Source organism: Heliangelus exortis, chromosome 18, assembly GCF_036169615.1.
Source record: "Heliangelus exortis chromosome 18, bHelExo1.hap1, whole genome shotgun sequence".
Classification (NCBI taxonomy): Eukaryota; Metazoa; Chordata; class Aves; order Apodiformes; family Trochilidae; genus Heliangelus; species Heliangelus exortis.
Window position 1 is genome coordinate 7,442,188 of NC_092439.1, and position 16,154 is coordinate 7,458,341.

General features: G+C 36.9%; 1 protein-coding gene across 3 annotated transcripts in view; it reads left to right on the top strand.

The window, feature by feature from the left end:
* LOC139804471 (synaptotagmin-9) overlaps window positions 1-13,654 on the top strand; it is a 61,210-nt gene extending 47,556 nt beyond the window's left edge. The window contains exons 4-8 of one of the 3 annotated variants that reach the window (XM_071761733.1): window positions 4,994-5,114; window positions 6,182-6,353; window positions 6,992-7,121; window positions 7,715-7,871; window positions 8,945-13,654. In XM_071761733.1, coding sequence (XP_071617834.1) covers window positions 4,994-5,114; window positions 6,182-6,353; window positions 6,992-7,121; window positions 7,715-7,822 — 531 coding nt within the window. In that variant the 3' untranslated portion in view covers window positions 7,823-7,871; window positions 8,945-13,654. Of the gene's footprint in view, window positions 1-4,993; window positions 5,115-6,181; window positions 6,354-6,991; window positions 7,122-7,714; window positions 7,872-8,944 lie in introns of those variants that run through there. The other 2 variants (XM_071761731.1, XM_071761732.1) reach the window with 2 other exon arrangements.
* Window positions 13,655-16,154: the final 2,500 nt, after the last annotated feature.

Consider the following 16,154-nt stretch of genomic DNA (forward strand, 5'->3'; position numbering starts at 1 on the left):
AGCTGTATAGGCACACGAGCTGATAGGCACCCTGGGACTGGATATGAAAACTAAATTGTGTACCCAAAGCCATATACAATCCAGAGTGAATGACATGCAAACTCCTCAGCTTCCTTGTATTCCTTCATTGTAGTGAAACCAGGCTTCAGAATTGTTTTTAATGTTCTTTCCTAGTCAGTGAAATTAGACTCATTTTCACACACCTAACTCTAAAAACTTTTCTACTTATTTGCTTTCATTTTTTAAAGCCATGAATAAAAGAAAGACAATTAAGTGGAAAAATGGAATTCCACTGAGAAAATACAGTCTGCAAAATAACAAGAAATATAGCTTGGCATTGATGTATTGAAAGAATAATTGTAACAGATAGGCCATTCCTATTTTCCTTGAGCTTTACTTAAAAATATCTCTTCAGATACAGTTTGACTGAGGCATTAATAAATGCCTACTTTACTTGAGTTCATTTCTTTGATTTAAGATGTCATGAAAATAGAATTTCCTAGTCATATCTTCTCTGTTCATCTTAAAATGTATACTGAGAACTCTTCTAGTCACATGGAAATTCAATTAAAACCAAACATTTCTAAAGAGTATTTATGTTTCTCATACATATAACTCAAAATAATTCTATGATGAAATAATCAGAAATGTAGAGCTAACCTAATGAGTTCATCATGTTAGATACTTTAGATTTACAATCATTCTCAAACAGATTAGTCTCAGATTTATTTAGTACTGCATTTGCATATTTGTGTCCTGAATTAATATCCTAGCTCACTCAAATCTGAATCCAGACTTCTCAACACAGATAAACAACAAAATGTATATCAAAGTGTTTACATCAATCCCCAAAAGCAGATAGCACTTTTTATAGTATTTTTGTTTCATTTAGACTGAACATATAGCTAGTATACTTTAATTATTCCCATATTAGCAGATAATTTAATTAAATGATGGTAATCAATCCTGTCAGTGCTTCAGAAGCTCAAATTACATCACCTCATTTCATGAAACCTCTGCTATTTTTTTCTTTTCTGGTGACCTTTGTAGAGCAATGTAGAACTGCTACAGGAAGTAATATGCAAAGTTACCCTTGCCTGAGCTGTACAGCTCTGACATAGCAATAAGAATTTATAAAATCTCTAAAATCTCTAGTGCCTTGAAAAATTCTTTCAACAGATAGCAACTCTAAAAGACATAGCAAGGGCATCACTGCCTGCATCACAGTGCTCCCATTAATGGTAAATTGATGAGGTGCAAAAAAATACATCTGAGCACCTCACAGTACATAATTAGCATTACCTTTGCAACATACCAGAAAAGTTGAAAAACAGTGTCTGCCTTTTTATAGTTGGGGAACAGAGGAACCTGCTATAATTGAGACATATGCTTTCATTAGAGTGGCACAGGCACTGTGTGATAGCAGACCTATCACAGCTTGTCAGCTCCAGAAATACAAAACACAAGTTTCTGAAGAAATAGGCACAAAACTTATGATTACCTAACTCAAGGACAGCATATTTTCTTCTAGACCAGAGACGAAAGCAGAATATGTAACCTATATTTTTTCTTGTTTCCTTCCATCCCTTGTGCCCATTTTGCCTGATTTTACATACCCATTCTTTGCCCCCAAATTTATTTATGAGAAGGGATAACCCACTGAGAAATCTGATCCCAAGTGTCATCCCCATTTGCTAGAAACTTCCTAACTGGTAGGTAATTTCCAGTTTTCACTGATAAGTTTTGAATCAGCCTGAGCTTTTTAATGCAGCCTTCAAGGAATCAAAGGTGAAGCCATTTAAAGGCCCATAATCACAGTTCTCTTTAGTATTAGACATCTCCCTGTTTAACATGCTGAGTTACATCAACTGAGCACCAGCATGAAGCTGTTGACACAGTACTAGGCAGGGATTTATCCTGAAAGTTAATCTTTTAATGAAATTAATAATTTTAAAATCTCTAAGTACTGTGTGACTGTAGACTAACAAGCTATTAACATTACCATTGGAATTCAGCATTTAAAAGATGCATTATCACCTTGTTAGTTTTAAAGAAGGAAAAATAAACATTTTCTGGGGAAAGCAGGAACAATAAGCCTTTCATAGAAGTCACTATTAAATAGTTTCACCAGAAATGGAACAAGTAGAAATCATAATGTGAGAGAGATCATATCTCTACATTCCAAACAGCAATGACAAGGTCCTCTTTATCTTGAAGTTCCAGCAAGAGATTTATTGCCTTTGTGAATGTACAGTTTTCAGGCATACCTTGTGATTTACACCTCTGGTTTGAACTCTCCAGCTGGCTGCTTACCTAGTACTGAATGCATACCAGGTAACACTGGGCAGTTTTTTAAGAAAAGAACTTCATTCTCTTACCCTGTTGAATAGAGGGCTACATTAACAGAACGTGGGCTCTGAGAAAAACTGAAGCAGGATTATCAGAACCAGACATCCAGCGGGTTGTGTGGCGCACTGTGACACAGCTAACAACATCAGGGCACTTGGCCACCTCCCCATGCCTGAAGCAAAAGCTTGGGGCACTGGAAAATCAAGGCAGACATCAATCTTATTCTAGTTTTTTTAAAATACAGGAATGAGAAGGTTACAGATTAAAAATGGAGGCAGTGCTTTCTTCCTCTAGCCATGGGCAGTTTGTGAGGTCAATGGAAGAGCTTGGGCCTCAGGTATGATTAATCACAGTGTATTTGTTCAGTTCTTACAATACCCTGTCTGTTGAACATAAACAAAATAATAAAAAATATATCCATACTCCTGTAAATAAATTATCATTGTAATTTAAGTATCTTTCAAGTATTTTCTTTTATTAATACCATTAACCAGCCTTCTGGTCTCGTTATATTACAACTGTCCTAGCTGGTTATGTGGGAGAATAACATTTCTTGGAATTTGCATCTAAAACAATTGTATAGCAATTAATCTACCTACTAACTTCTTGATAAAAACGGAGGGAAAGTTTTTAAATGTTCATTCAGCATAAATATCTGCAGTCAAAACTCTTCTATTTGGTAGTAACAGCAAAGCATTTTTAGTACTCACGTAATGAATTTCCTGGTAACAACTGGAACACTGGAGTTGAATACACAGTGACTTTAAATGATTGACAATACCTAAAAATACAAAAATACACAGTTAGAACAAGTGACACCTGATGTGGTTCTTTATGGTCAGGGAACAATCAACATATACAATTATGTTATGTTATCTTAAGAGTCTATAACCTCTCAGTTGAAGTTTGCCAGAGCAACATATCCCCCAAATTCCCAAAAGAAAGCTTCACTCAAGAATTTCTTGAAGTGGCTTATTAAAACCTGACTGGTATGGTTAGCAGTGTGAGAGAGAATTCCACAGCTACAAATCTCAGAGCCTCAGAGATGGGGAAGGTAAACACTTAAATTCTGGAAGATTTTCTTTCTCACAATGGGAAGAATAAGTGAAACCTTTGCTTCCTGTTCCCCAGAAACAGGATCAAGGTCCAGCTGACCAGTGGGAAAGTTTTATAGATCAGTTATTCCTCCTGTAATGTTAAGTGCAGGTGTTAGCCAAGAGAAATTTCTCCTGAATGTGCTGACACCACCATAGCCTTGTAGGACTTCTTACAGCATCACCTTCTCAATCAGCACTTTGATCCTCCCACAGTCAAAGTGAGTCAGTAACACAGAGTTTGTTGCAGCAGGTCTGCTTCCAAGTAAGAGCCACCAAGAGACACTAAACAGGGTGACTCATATCAACTGTGTCAATATTGTCACAACCTTTGTTAGCTCTACAGCTCCCATGAAACAATGATCTTTAGAGTGGAGAAGATGATAGTTGATGAACTCAAGTCAGTATTTAAAGCTAGTTATTACTAAAAAAGGCCCATAATATAAGCTTTTTCCTTCATTGACAGCAGCTCTCTCCTGTAACAGCACGAAGAAAAAACCTGTTTCTGAAGGAATCTAGTTGGTTCTAGAGCTCTAGAAATGCTTTCCAACGTAACATTTTCTACGGCTCTGTGACAGCAATTCTTTCTGTCCTCCATGTCTCCCCTGCCAACTCATGAAGCTACATGCAGTGCTTAAATAGACCTTGAGCATTGGCCTATAGACCATTTAGCTCAGACACAAACACTGACCTGTTAGGTTAGGCTGTTTCAATGTATTTTTACTCAACCTTCTGTGTCATCCAGCACCCTTAATTTATTGGTGACTGTCACAGAAGGAGCCAGCCTGGGAAAGCAATAGCTAAGTGGGCAAGATACACATATTCCATAACAGCTGCATTGCCCTTGCCTATAAAACATGCAACGTAGCTTTGAATTTTCTGAACAGGATCATTTTTTTCAGTCAAAAATGAAATATTAGGTTACAGAAGATAAGTCTCTAAAAGTAGTGATTTACTGTTCAGTAAAAAAGTGCAAGTCAGATCACAGAAATCATATAATACAACCCCTTATTTACTCTATTCTTTCATAAAAGAGCTGGATTCCCTTTTATTTAGAAAAAAAAAAAAGAAAAAAACAAACAAACAAACAAAAAGATGCTTTGTAACTACAAACAGTTTACTCATTTTTTGCTGCCTTTCTGAAACCTTGATGCCATTAACACTGAGTTGCAAATCTTTCTAACAACAAAGCAGGTGCATACTCTTACTTGAGGGAGTTTGCTTGCTCAAGGCACAGGAATCAATGTCCTCGCCCTAAAATAGAACAAATTCCAGTCCCTCACACTGTACTTCATCAATTAAATGTATTTCATCCTCAAGGACTGAGTGCTAGGAATTATAACCACATTTACACCTGAGAACTTCGGTGGTGTAGCAACAAATGTAGCAATTTGAAACAATTTGTAGTTTTTCAGAGATTCCTCAGAATCATAATTCAGCTTTTGCTAGAATAACTGTAGATCCCAAAAGTATACGCTATCTATAGCTCCTTTTATAAGAAAGGAAAATTGTTATTATTGCTTCACATTGTCATTCTTTCCTTGGAACAGGATAATGTGGATCTTGGTGACCTGATGTTTTCACTCTGCTACCTTCCAACAGCTGGTAGACTAACTATAACAATAATAAAGGCAAGAAATTTAAAGGCAATGGATATCACAGGAGCATCAGGTAGGAATTAATTCAGTGCTCAGTGTGGATTTCTGTCCCATTTCCCTCCTGAGTCACAGAGTCACAGCATTGTTAATTTCCAGACAGATTTTTCAAAACAGTGTTCTTATACTGCCAGCACTTAAATTACTTGAGTTTAGGAGAAGTAAATAAGTATTTCATTTTGTTCTATTGCAACCAACAGTTTAAAATTATCTGCTTTTATATAAGATAGGAAGATTATTCTTTCTAAAGCCACTGTGATTCAGAATAGCATGATCTGGCCAGACTATATTTGTAACACTGGGAAATTGATTGTTCAGTGGATGATTTGCTATGGCCATGGCACAGAGACAGACCTGGACCTGCCCCTCTGACACTCTCCAAGAGCCACTGAGCTAATTCTGCTGTTGCTGGCATATGAACAAAACAGTGATCATCCCAGACTCCTTTCAGCAACCCTTTCAAAATCTGATGATGAAAACTAATGCAAACAAGAGTTCATAGATTACTTCTAAATACTAGCAGGTTGTTATGGAGCTCCCAGAAAGGAGCTACAAGAAATAGGGTTGTTTTTTTTACTACATTCAGGAGTTTAAGAATAATTATAATTCTCTCTTAGAATTCTCTCTAGAATTATAAGACACTAATTGTTACACTTCAAATTATATTTAACCATATATCAGGATATCCCAACATGTAAAATATTAGCATCTTATGTCTGTCCTACAAATCTGTATGAGCAATTAAGCTGTTATAAACAGACTGATATGCAGGCTGTTGCATAAGACAGTCATGTATAGCACAGTTCAGTAGATATTTTAATACCCTTTGAGAAGTCAGTACACAGCAAGGAGTTTCTTGATCCAGAATTGTTCATTACAAGCAGACAAGCAGGTAAAATTTCCAGAGTTCCACTGCCTCCCAGGCATTCTTTGGTAATAGGGAACCTCAAATTCTGGTCAAGTCCAGATGACTAATACTGCAAGCTGGTATGGGCATACAAGAAGCCCGCTCCCTTCACTTCCCATTTAGGTTTGCTTAAAAACAACAAAAGAAAACCAACATTGTTCTTATGATTCACACAGATCCCTACGTGAAGGTTTCTTTAATGTGTGAAGGAAGGCGACTAAAGAAAAGAAAAACTTCTACCAAGAGGAATACCCTTAATCCTGTTTACAATGAAGCCATAATCTTTGACGTCCCTCCAGAAAACATTGACCAAATTAGCTTGTTGATAGCTGTTATGGATTATGACCGGTGAGATGCCTGTAGCTGTAAAGTAACATCATCTTTTTGCTTACAAAAACTTGCACAGTAGATTTGCATCCAGAAACAAAGTTACAATTTTTTTCAATAAATGGGAAATCAATGTCATGTTGACTTTTAGATTAAATTTTCTTGTTCTGCCAGGTAAAATTTCCTTTCTTTATTTTAAAGTATAGGTTTGCATTCATTACTGATGTAACTAAGCTACATATATACTTGCCAGAAATGAAATAACTGAACATATAATCAGACAGCACACACACTGATGTTCTGTTTGTGCACAATTATCCTGACTGTAGGCACATGCCTCCATTTCTAAAATTGTGTCCTAGAGGCTACTTGTATTTGCAATTAATTACAGAATGCAGGCAAAAAAAAATTCACATTCCTCATGTGAAAACAAGGAACAAATGCACACAGACACAGTGTATGCTGTAATCAGGAAAATATTCGATTATTCTGATTAGTGGGAAATGCAAAGAGCAAACCTATGTACTTCATAGTTCATTATATTTTTCAGGCAAGAATTAATAAAAAAAAACCATTAATAATATTTCTAATGAAATATGTAAATGGTATGGTTCTAAAGGTAAAATTTTAAGAAAAAAATATTATGGAACATTTCACAGTGTAGGTCACAATGAGGTCATTGGAGTATGTCAAGTAGGCAACGACGCAGAAAGTCTAGGTCGTGACCACTGGAATGAAATGCTCTCATACCCTCGGAAACCCATTGCTCACTGGCATCCACTTGTAGAGGTAAGACTTTAATTTCTGCTTCCTTGTTACTATAATTGTGAAAATTCTTCCATATGGCATTAAGAAGTTGGGTAAAATTTTATGAACAAACCCCAGGTCTGCATGCATGCACTTAATGCTAGAAAAGGGTTTGAAAACACCAATATTAAAAGTCAAACATAACACAGAAGTCTTTCCCTTTCAATTTTAGGGGGACAGAAATTAGTAATTGGCTTTAATATACACATGAAAACCCCAAACAGTGGAGTGAGTTTTTTTGGTTTTGTTTTTTTAACTTAGGATCTTGGGTAATTTTTACTAGTAATTGATGTAAAGAAATGGACCTTGTTTACAGAAAAACCAAGACCTATTTTATATATATATCTAAATATATATATATATATGTATATATCAACCTAATTTGACTTCTTCTCTTGTAAGACTATATCGTCCATGCCACTAGTACGTGTCAAGGGATGCCTAACTGCACTGAAAAAAAATTGTTTAAGTGTCTCTGGAGATCTGAGGCGTTGATAAGAAGCCACACAATCAGAAAAGCTTTTCAAGGTTCCTATGTTTTTTTTGTTTTGTTTTGTTTTGTTTTTTGTCTTTAGGGCCCTATTCAGCAGAAATGTTATGCAGGTCTTCTGCGCTTGGATGGCTGCCGAAGAGGCTTCCTCACCCTTTTAACCTATTCAGCAGAAATTTGGCATTCCTGTTGAACTCTTTCTTAGCCATATCCTCAGGGGCTATTCCACAGAGTCCAGTGGGGTAAAGATGTCCTTTTAATCCCTCTGTCTAATCCTCTCCCCAGTACAGGAAATGCTAATACTGATTCGAGACACAAAAATTCATCAAAGATCTAACTAAATTGTTTCCTAAGAGTTATCAGAACTCATTTTTATTGTTGCTCTCACCAGCTTAAATCAGGTAGTAATCCCAGCCAAAAGAAACTGCCATGTTTATGAACAGCTGCAATATTACCCCCAAAGCTGAAAGACAGACAAGACCATCTTATTCATATCAAGCCACAAACAATGCATAAGCACCTAACGTACAGAGGCAGGCTGCTGGCAGTGTCTCTGAGTACACTTTATGGATCAGATTGCAGCGTGTTACTAGAATGCAGATGAGGACTTCACCTACACGGGTGTAAGCACTAACCCCAGGCAGCTACTCGAATGATTGTCAGGCAATAGGAAGATACTACAAAATGGCAAAAAATACCACAGTCTTGCCCTGTGTCCATAAGCAGTTCCATTTGCTGGTGCCTGGGGACCACAGCAGCACAGTTTCAGCAGGGAGGCCCTTGGCTGCTCACAGGCTCTCTTGCAGTGGGAATATGTCATCCCTTTTCAGAGTATGGGTACTACCAATGAGCAAGTGTGCTGTGAAAGAGAACTGAGCAAAGTGGGGAACTCTGCCTATGTGTTTGTGCCCTCAGTGCCAAGCTACCTACTGGCTGAAATGCCACACTTAATAGTCCCACCTGGGCATTTGGGAGCTGGGATTAGAAAACACATCACCAAGAAAGATCTCAGCTGTAGCCAAGCATTGATAGGAACACTTTGACAAAGCACATGAGGAGTAGTATAATGGTTACTATTTCCCAGAATACGAGAAGTGTCTCTTAGCAGAAGTTGTCTACATCCTTTATCCAACCTGTCTTCCCTCTTTGATAAATTTTATTGCAGCCAGAGCCCTCAATTAGGTTTTGACAGCTCTTCCCTTTTTACAGGCATCCTGTTCTTTTCATACATGCCTGGCTAACTTCTTTAGATTTCATTACTGTGCATTGCTTTTCATGTCACTGAGCTAAACAGACATATTTTTTTCCTTCCCAGGAATCAAGTGGGGGAGGGTGTCCAGCGCATCCAGGCTGTGCAGAGAAATATATACACAGCATATCATTTTGGTTCCTGAATCAGGATTAGACTCAGCGAAAGCTTCTGGAACCTCTGTGGCCACAGCCATAGGACCCTGAATATTTGCTGAATAGGACCCTCAGTCTTCTACTGTGTGAAGAGCTATTGGTTTCAAGTAGCGTAATGTTATCCATTTGTAGCATTAATTCTCCAGCTGACACTGTTGCTACTGATAGATTATTTGTATGGTTGTAAGCATTACCCAGATTCAAGCCATGATTTGTGTTAAAGAGAATAACCCAGATTTTACAAGCAACATAGTAGCAATGAAAACCAATAAATATAGGAAGCACCAACAAATGTGGTTCTTGTATTTACAAAAAAGGTGCAGTATTGTGGACGGATAGGTTTCTAAATAATTTTCTCTTTAAGAATTATTTTCATGTGACATTTTTTGGTGACAAGTTGCATCCTCTGTCTTAGTTGGTGCCTTCTTTCACCTTACAAAAAACAAATTAGTATGGTTCCTTGCAGAAATCCTTCAAATGAGAAAAACGGGGGAAAAAAGTTCTGTTGGGTGAGAACAAGATACATACAGTATTTGTAATGACACTATTTTCTTTTAGAAAGAAGATAAGCATCTGTATAACATGGAGGCTGCTAGTCCTTAACCTTTGTAGATGATTTTCCAGTCAATGTTTCTTGGTTGTGCCCATGAGACTGTGAAATTTGGAAGCATATCACAGGCACACTCGTGCATGCATGTGTGCACACCCCCCCAGTGTCATCTAAAAATGCTGTTCCAAATATATAGTGCCTGTGAAGCTTTCATTTATCATTTGTAGTAGAATAAACAGGGCTATCTTACATGATGATATATTGTAAATGCTGGTAAATTCTGACCATTAAAAAAAAATAATAATCAAAATACTGAACTCTTACACATGGTGAAATCTATGCCCCTGTTATAAATTTTTGCTGCTTACTTAGCCATGCATTGAGTTCTCTTCCTTCAAAATTTTCTAGAGAGCATTAGCTTCAAGTGGGGGATTTTGTTTTTAAAAAAAGCAAAATACGGTTATTTATACAATCTTGTTGCCTGCTACATACTCACAGGTAGGGAGCCCTTGTCTTTAATTCAGCTAAATTCATGTGCACACACATTGCTTCTTATTTTGTGTGTATTGAATGCTCACCAAGTATTTTGAGTTTGCAGGTTTGCTGACAGAAATATTCACGCACATATTGAAGAAAATATTTGCAACCTTGATCCAAAGTCTGGAAAAAATGGCTTTATAACCTACCAATTGAGAATCTTTCAGAAAACCAAAATTTCTAATGGGAAAAGCACAGCTTGGCACTTGCAGGAAATCTTGGATCAGTTGTAAATGTGTGCTGCAGATATTATGCAGTTCTGTAGGTACAGTGGTCTTCAAAAATCCCATGCCATGCTATGGAGAATACAGATACTGCATACAAGGGTATCCCAGACAAACTAAACAACTCTAAAACCTGCCCAAACAAAATTTTGTATGGGTAACTGAGTGCTTCAAGAAGAATGTAAAATACAGGTATAATGTTGTCCTGGTGAAACTATTTCACTGCACTTTCAACTGCAGCTCTGTATCAGCAGGTCAGTGATACAGTACAGTCTTCATATCTGTTCATGCATTGTTCTTGCTGCAGGCAAAATCCTGCATTCTTTACTCAGGCCCATCTCCCAGGAGCCGACCTGGGGAGATGTGCATGAGCAATGAAGGAGGGCCTGTCCCTGAGGAGAAGAGTTCTTTGATGTCCTGGACAAACCATTACATCTCCATCCCTCACTGGAATGCAGAGCAGGCAGCTGCACACTTTCCTACTGCAATGTTAGCAACAGTAACTTCTCTGTAAAGGAAAAAACTATGCAAATAGCTCGTTTTGTATCCATGGAAGAGTGCGGAAGCCTTTCTAAGATTTGTCTCTAGCAATTCAAAAGGACCAAAAACTTAAAAGTAGTCTCATTAGAATTGCCAGTGTTTTTCTACTTTATTAGCATACTGTTTATTTAATGCTCAAGGGTCTGGCATCAAGAGAATTATTTTTAACACAGTGACATTAAAAAAAAAAAAACACAAACAAACAAACAAAAAAACACTACAGAAAAAAAACCTAACCCAGAAATCTGAGTGAGTATTTAAAGTGGAATCTAGCACACATCAAAGGCTGAAGAAGGAAATCTAATTTTTTATTAAATTCTGCTAATTCTTAATGACTCATGAGTTGCAAAGTGTCACTCAGGCTGTGCCATTACTGCGTGCTTTTTTACTAATATCTGCCTTATCATAGCAGTGCATATATGGAATTATAGCTATTTTCTACATTTGTATACTGCATTCTTCACCTTTATACTCTGCTTAACCAGTGCTGTTTTCTCAGACCTGAAATATTTTCATGTTATGGGTTTTTTACCATATTTTCATGTATGGTAAATTAGTAAAAGGCTCACAAAAATAATTCCATATCTACACCCCTAATTTTCTTATTTCTTGCAAATGCATAATTACATTGTATGACATGAATCATAATTCTAAAATAGAATAGAAAAACCCTTAGAAATGCACCTCACAAAGGTTTTAAACCCACCTCACTCATTGAAAATGTTCTGTTAAGCTGTTACTTCTAGCTTCCCATAACAAGCCACAATTTCAGGTGTTGTCTTATGAAAAAAAGCTGTGAGTTTCAGTGGGAAAGCCACCCAAGCTACTGCCATTGAGGCAGAGTATAATGGGCATTTGTGCAATATTCCAGTACCTAAAGACACACAGCTCAATCCTTCTGCAATCAAGTGCAGAAAAATGTATCTGTTTCCACTAAAACCACAAGACATTAAAAACATTCCTTTCCCTTTTGTTTCATTTTTCCCTGTAAATAATTCTGGCAGTGGACAAACACATGCAGCTAGGTCTGGGGAAGCAGGGACTACCAGAACAGAAAGCAAACATTTTGTATAAATGACCCAGTGCTCCAGGTATTCCTACCAGTTCATGCACACTTCAGCTTTCTGTGCCAACAGATCCATGAAACAGCAAAGCCATACATATGAAGAACATGTAATGTAGAGTTCCAGTTTAACTACCAGTAACAGAACTGCGAGTTCAGTCCAAAGGGAGACAGCAGCAAAAGGCAACAAAAAAGAATGGGAAAAAAGAGGTTATTTTAGTCCACCCTTCTCAGCTGGAGGTGTCAGTTGTTGGGGAGGATTTATCTGCTTTGTTCTTTGGGTTTTTTCCATTTGGTTTCATTTTTGTGGTTTCTTAAACACCAAACATAATATGTAGCTTTATTAACATGAGCATCCAAATAAAACAAGAGACATATTTACATGTTTAGCAGCGTGCAACATTAGAACACTGGGGAGACCTTTTGGCCATTGAAAAAATGTTGTTGCAAACTCTCTTTTAGTTTAAAATTAACAAACAATAAACGGGAAGGGAGGGCTGAAATTCAGCTGAAAAATCTATTTGACCCTGTAAAAAAATCTGAAATTACTGTTAATGCCTTTTGTTTGAATTGAAAGAAGTGGAAAATAACATAACCAGAAGACTCAATCTGAAGGGTCATCAATTCAAGGCTTTCTTCCCTTTAGAGCAATGCATTGCCAAATTATTGTATCTCAGTATCAAGTAAGAAACAATGAAACAATATCTTTCTTATGTACAAGGAAAAAAGCATGTAGAAAAATATTCTGTGATACTGTAGAATTCAATAGAAGCCTTCTGTGCTGGGAAAAAGAGATTTGCAGGACAGACTTTGTAATGGCATCACCTTGAATCTTGCTGTGATTAGTGCAAGGTTTTACTTGAAACTATAATTCTGTTCTGAAGTGACAGGCACACAAGATGAGAATCGAGCTGTGCAAGTTGTGAAATATCTCATACAGGCACTGCACATTTAGAGCTTAGAAGTCTTAAGAAGTGCATTTATAGTTATTTCTAATACAGTGGTTTGGGCAAGGAACTACAGGTGGAAGTTCTCCCGGGTCCTGCATTTCTCTGAAAGGACCTCCATCTCCTTGAAGGTCCACAAAATGCACTAATCCAGACATCAGTGATGAGCACTGTTCAGGAAAGGTATCATCAGGATGTATCTCAGCAGCTGACCGGACACAGCTCACAAGGGGAAGATGACAGGAGGACTTGTAAGCATCTGGGCTATTCCTTTTTTTGTTTGTTTTGTCTGGGTTTTTTAGTTCCTCCTTCCTTTGCTCAAAGGTAGACATTGTAAAACTGGAATGTTTTACTCAGTTGCATGCTGGCCAGCTGTCATTTTTAATACCCATTGCAAAGGTGTGTGAAGAGAGATGTGTTGTTTTGGTATACTTTTGTTTTCAGTAACACATGAACATTGTACTATGCTTTATTATTTCTTGTTCAATGAATAGTCCTGGTATCTCTATGTTTCATGTCTAATTTTGGAGAGTAGAGCCATACCTGTATCAAGGCTCTCTCAATTAGGTGGGCATTTTGTTTGTTTAGTAGAAATAATGCATGATTACTTTCGCAGTGATGGTTTGAGGGACAAAAAATTTCTTAATTTTATAATATGTATTACAATCTTCTAAACACAAGTAAAAATGTACTGTGATTTATTTATATAAATCTAGTCTGAACAAATAAGTTTTGATCTTAATAAAAACTCTGTAAGAAATTGTGCAATTTATTACTATTTTGTATTTAATATTAAAGTTCAAATCATTATTCAGAAAGACAGCATTTTTGAAACATTTTAACTCAATTCTCCATAGCTGTTGTGTTTTGATAAAATAAGTGAAATCAGAGAGACAAATCTGTTAATGTAACAGTTACTTTACAGCACTCGAACACTTTTGGAGGTTTGGATACTGAAACTTCCTCTTGTTTTGTCTTATGGTCACAATCCTTATTACTGAAAGACCTTTAGAGATTTCAAATATGAATCTCATATATAGTAATATTAAGAAGAAAATCAGGAAGATACAGAAGTGTTTCTACCAAGTGACAGTGTGTTAAATTACCAAAATTAGTATGTAGCATGGCAGGCTACAAAATTAGCAATCCTACTGTCAACACCTGAGATGTAAAAATTCCTGGGAGTCCCCTGGCTGAGCCCAGAAACAAACGAAAAAACAGGATAAAGGTATCTGATATGACCACAAAAACTGCACCAAAAAAATGATGTTCTTTTTTTCTTTTCTTATCTTTTTTTTACACCAACCAAAATTTGATATCTGTCAGCAAGGATTCTACATACCCATGACATCTAATTAAGAGTCTCTGTCTCTTTAGGGGTAAGCTCAGTCTCTTCTCATTTGGGAGATTTAGCCTACTTGCACATACTGCATTAATAAAGGGCATAAAATGTGACACAAAACAATAATTTCATGCAACTAAGAAAGAATTTAATATAGTCCTGTTCTCTTCTTGGAAGTATCCTGCACTTTACATGAATTGTTTCAAAAAGGGTTATAACATGACAAAAAAAAATTCTGATTTTCTATTGTGCTTTTAAGATCCCATAGCACATCCTTTTTGGTATATCCTGCTGAGTAGCACCCATGGAAACACCATATGTACAATATGCATGCTTATTTACCACACAATAGTCCCCCCTATCTGTATGTCAGCGAAATATTTGGGAACATAACAAGCCATGGAAAACAGAACGAGTTCTGAATCATGACGTCTGTGACTATTTTGCTTTGAACAAAATTATAGCTCCCATGTTATGTAAGAAACATGAAACCAGCTCACAGCCACCACTGCCCTTCTATCCAAGATAGATTTCCTCTAGTAACATAAATAGAGTATCAGACCTTTGCTCACATCTGTCATTTAATGCTTTGTTATACAGATAGAAACATATTACTATAAAGAAAATGCATCTTGGTAGTTTCTTTCTACATCATTGAGAGCAGCACATGACAATTAAGCAAGAGATATACAAGTGGTAAAAAATGTCTCTATCTCCTTAGTGGCTGCCATGTTGGATTAATTTTCCTTCAATTCTTTCCCATGTAGAATAAGCCAGTAGAAGGAAAGAAATGTAAAGCAAATCCCCCCTAAGCAACTATATACTCAGCCTGAACAACCTGTCTTTTAAGTTGATGACAAAGTTCTATAGCACACTGAGAAAATTTTCCTACATGGCTCACCAGAACACAGGTTTCACATGACTTGTTCTGTACTCAAGCCAATAGGTATAAAATGAGCTCTGGAAAGTAAGGATGAAAGGACTTGGTTATATCACCTCCATTTTATATAAACAGTGTAAAGGCATAGATAAAATAATATTAACATATTAATTCAAGTGACAATTCGAAAACTAAAGGTGTGAGTTTGCAAGAATAATATTTTCAGAGCAGGTTATTTCCTCAAAAAAGAGTTCTGAGCTAGCCCAGACACTATGCTAGCAGTTCAGTATCCTCCCTCTAAGGCAAGCACTCTAGGTAGAGACAGAACACAAGGTTTGATGACTCATGAAACCTGCAACATAAATAACTCTTTGGGAAAAGGAAGCATGGAGCACCCAAGTTACTGCCCTCAGTCAGAACTTCCTTTCTCTCCGGAGAATTGCCAGCCTGATACAGCAAAGCCTTCCTGTTGCCTCAACAAACAAGGCAACAGTCTAATAGACAGCTGATAACCACACATTCTTCATTATCCCAGAGAATGCAGTCTGCTTCAAATATGGCAGGAGCATGGGGAGTAGAGGTTTCTGGTTTCTTTTTACTAAGCTGCTTTATGTCTCATACTGGCTTTCACAGTGTTAACAAGCCCCAGTTTTTAACAGGATTATCCCAAGCTCCCAAATACCAACACACAGTGATTTTTATGCAACATAGTCTGCAAATGAAACTACAGATTTTGTCCCAGAAGTTACAACACCAAACTTAACAAAAATAATTTCACCCAAAATACTGTCATGCTCCATGATACTGAATCCAGACAGAGATTATTACAATAATATATAAAGTACTCTTATAGCACTTCATGAAGCCACATTAGCTTAAGCAATTTTCACTCATCTTTCTGCCTTTAGTGCTCCAATGATGTTTTTGTGGCTTTTTTCAATTCCAAAAGAAGTACCATGGGTGTGCTGCAGACTGTGCCTAAAATAGCATCTGGTTTGTAATTACTTTCTGAGACCTAAGTTACAAAAACATGTCGCT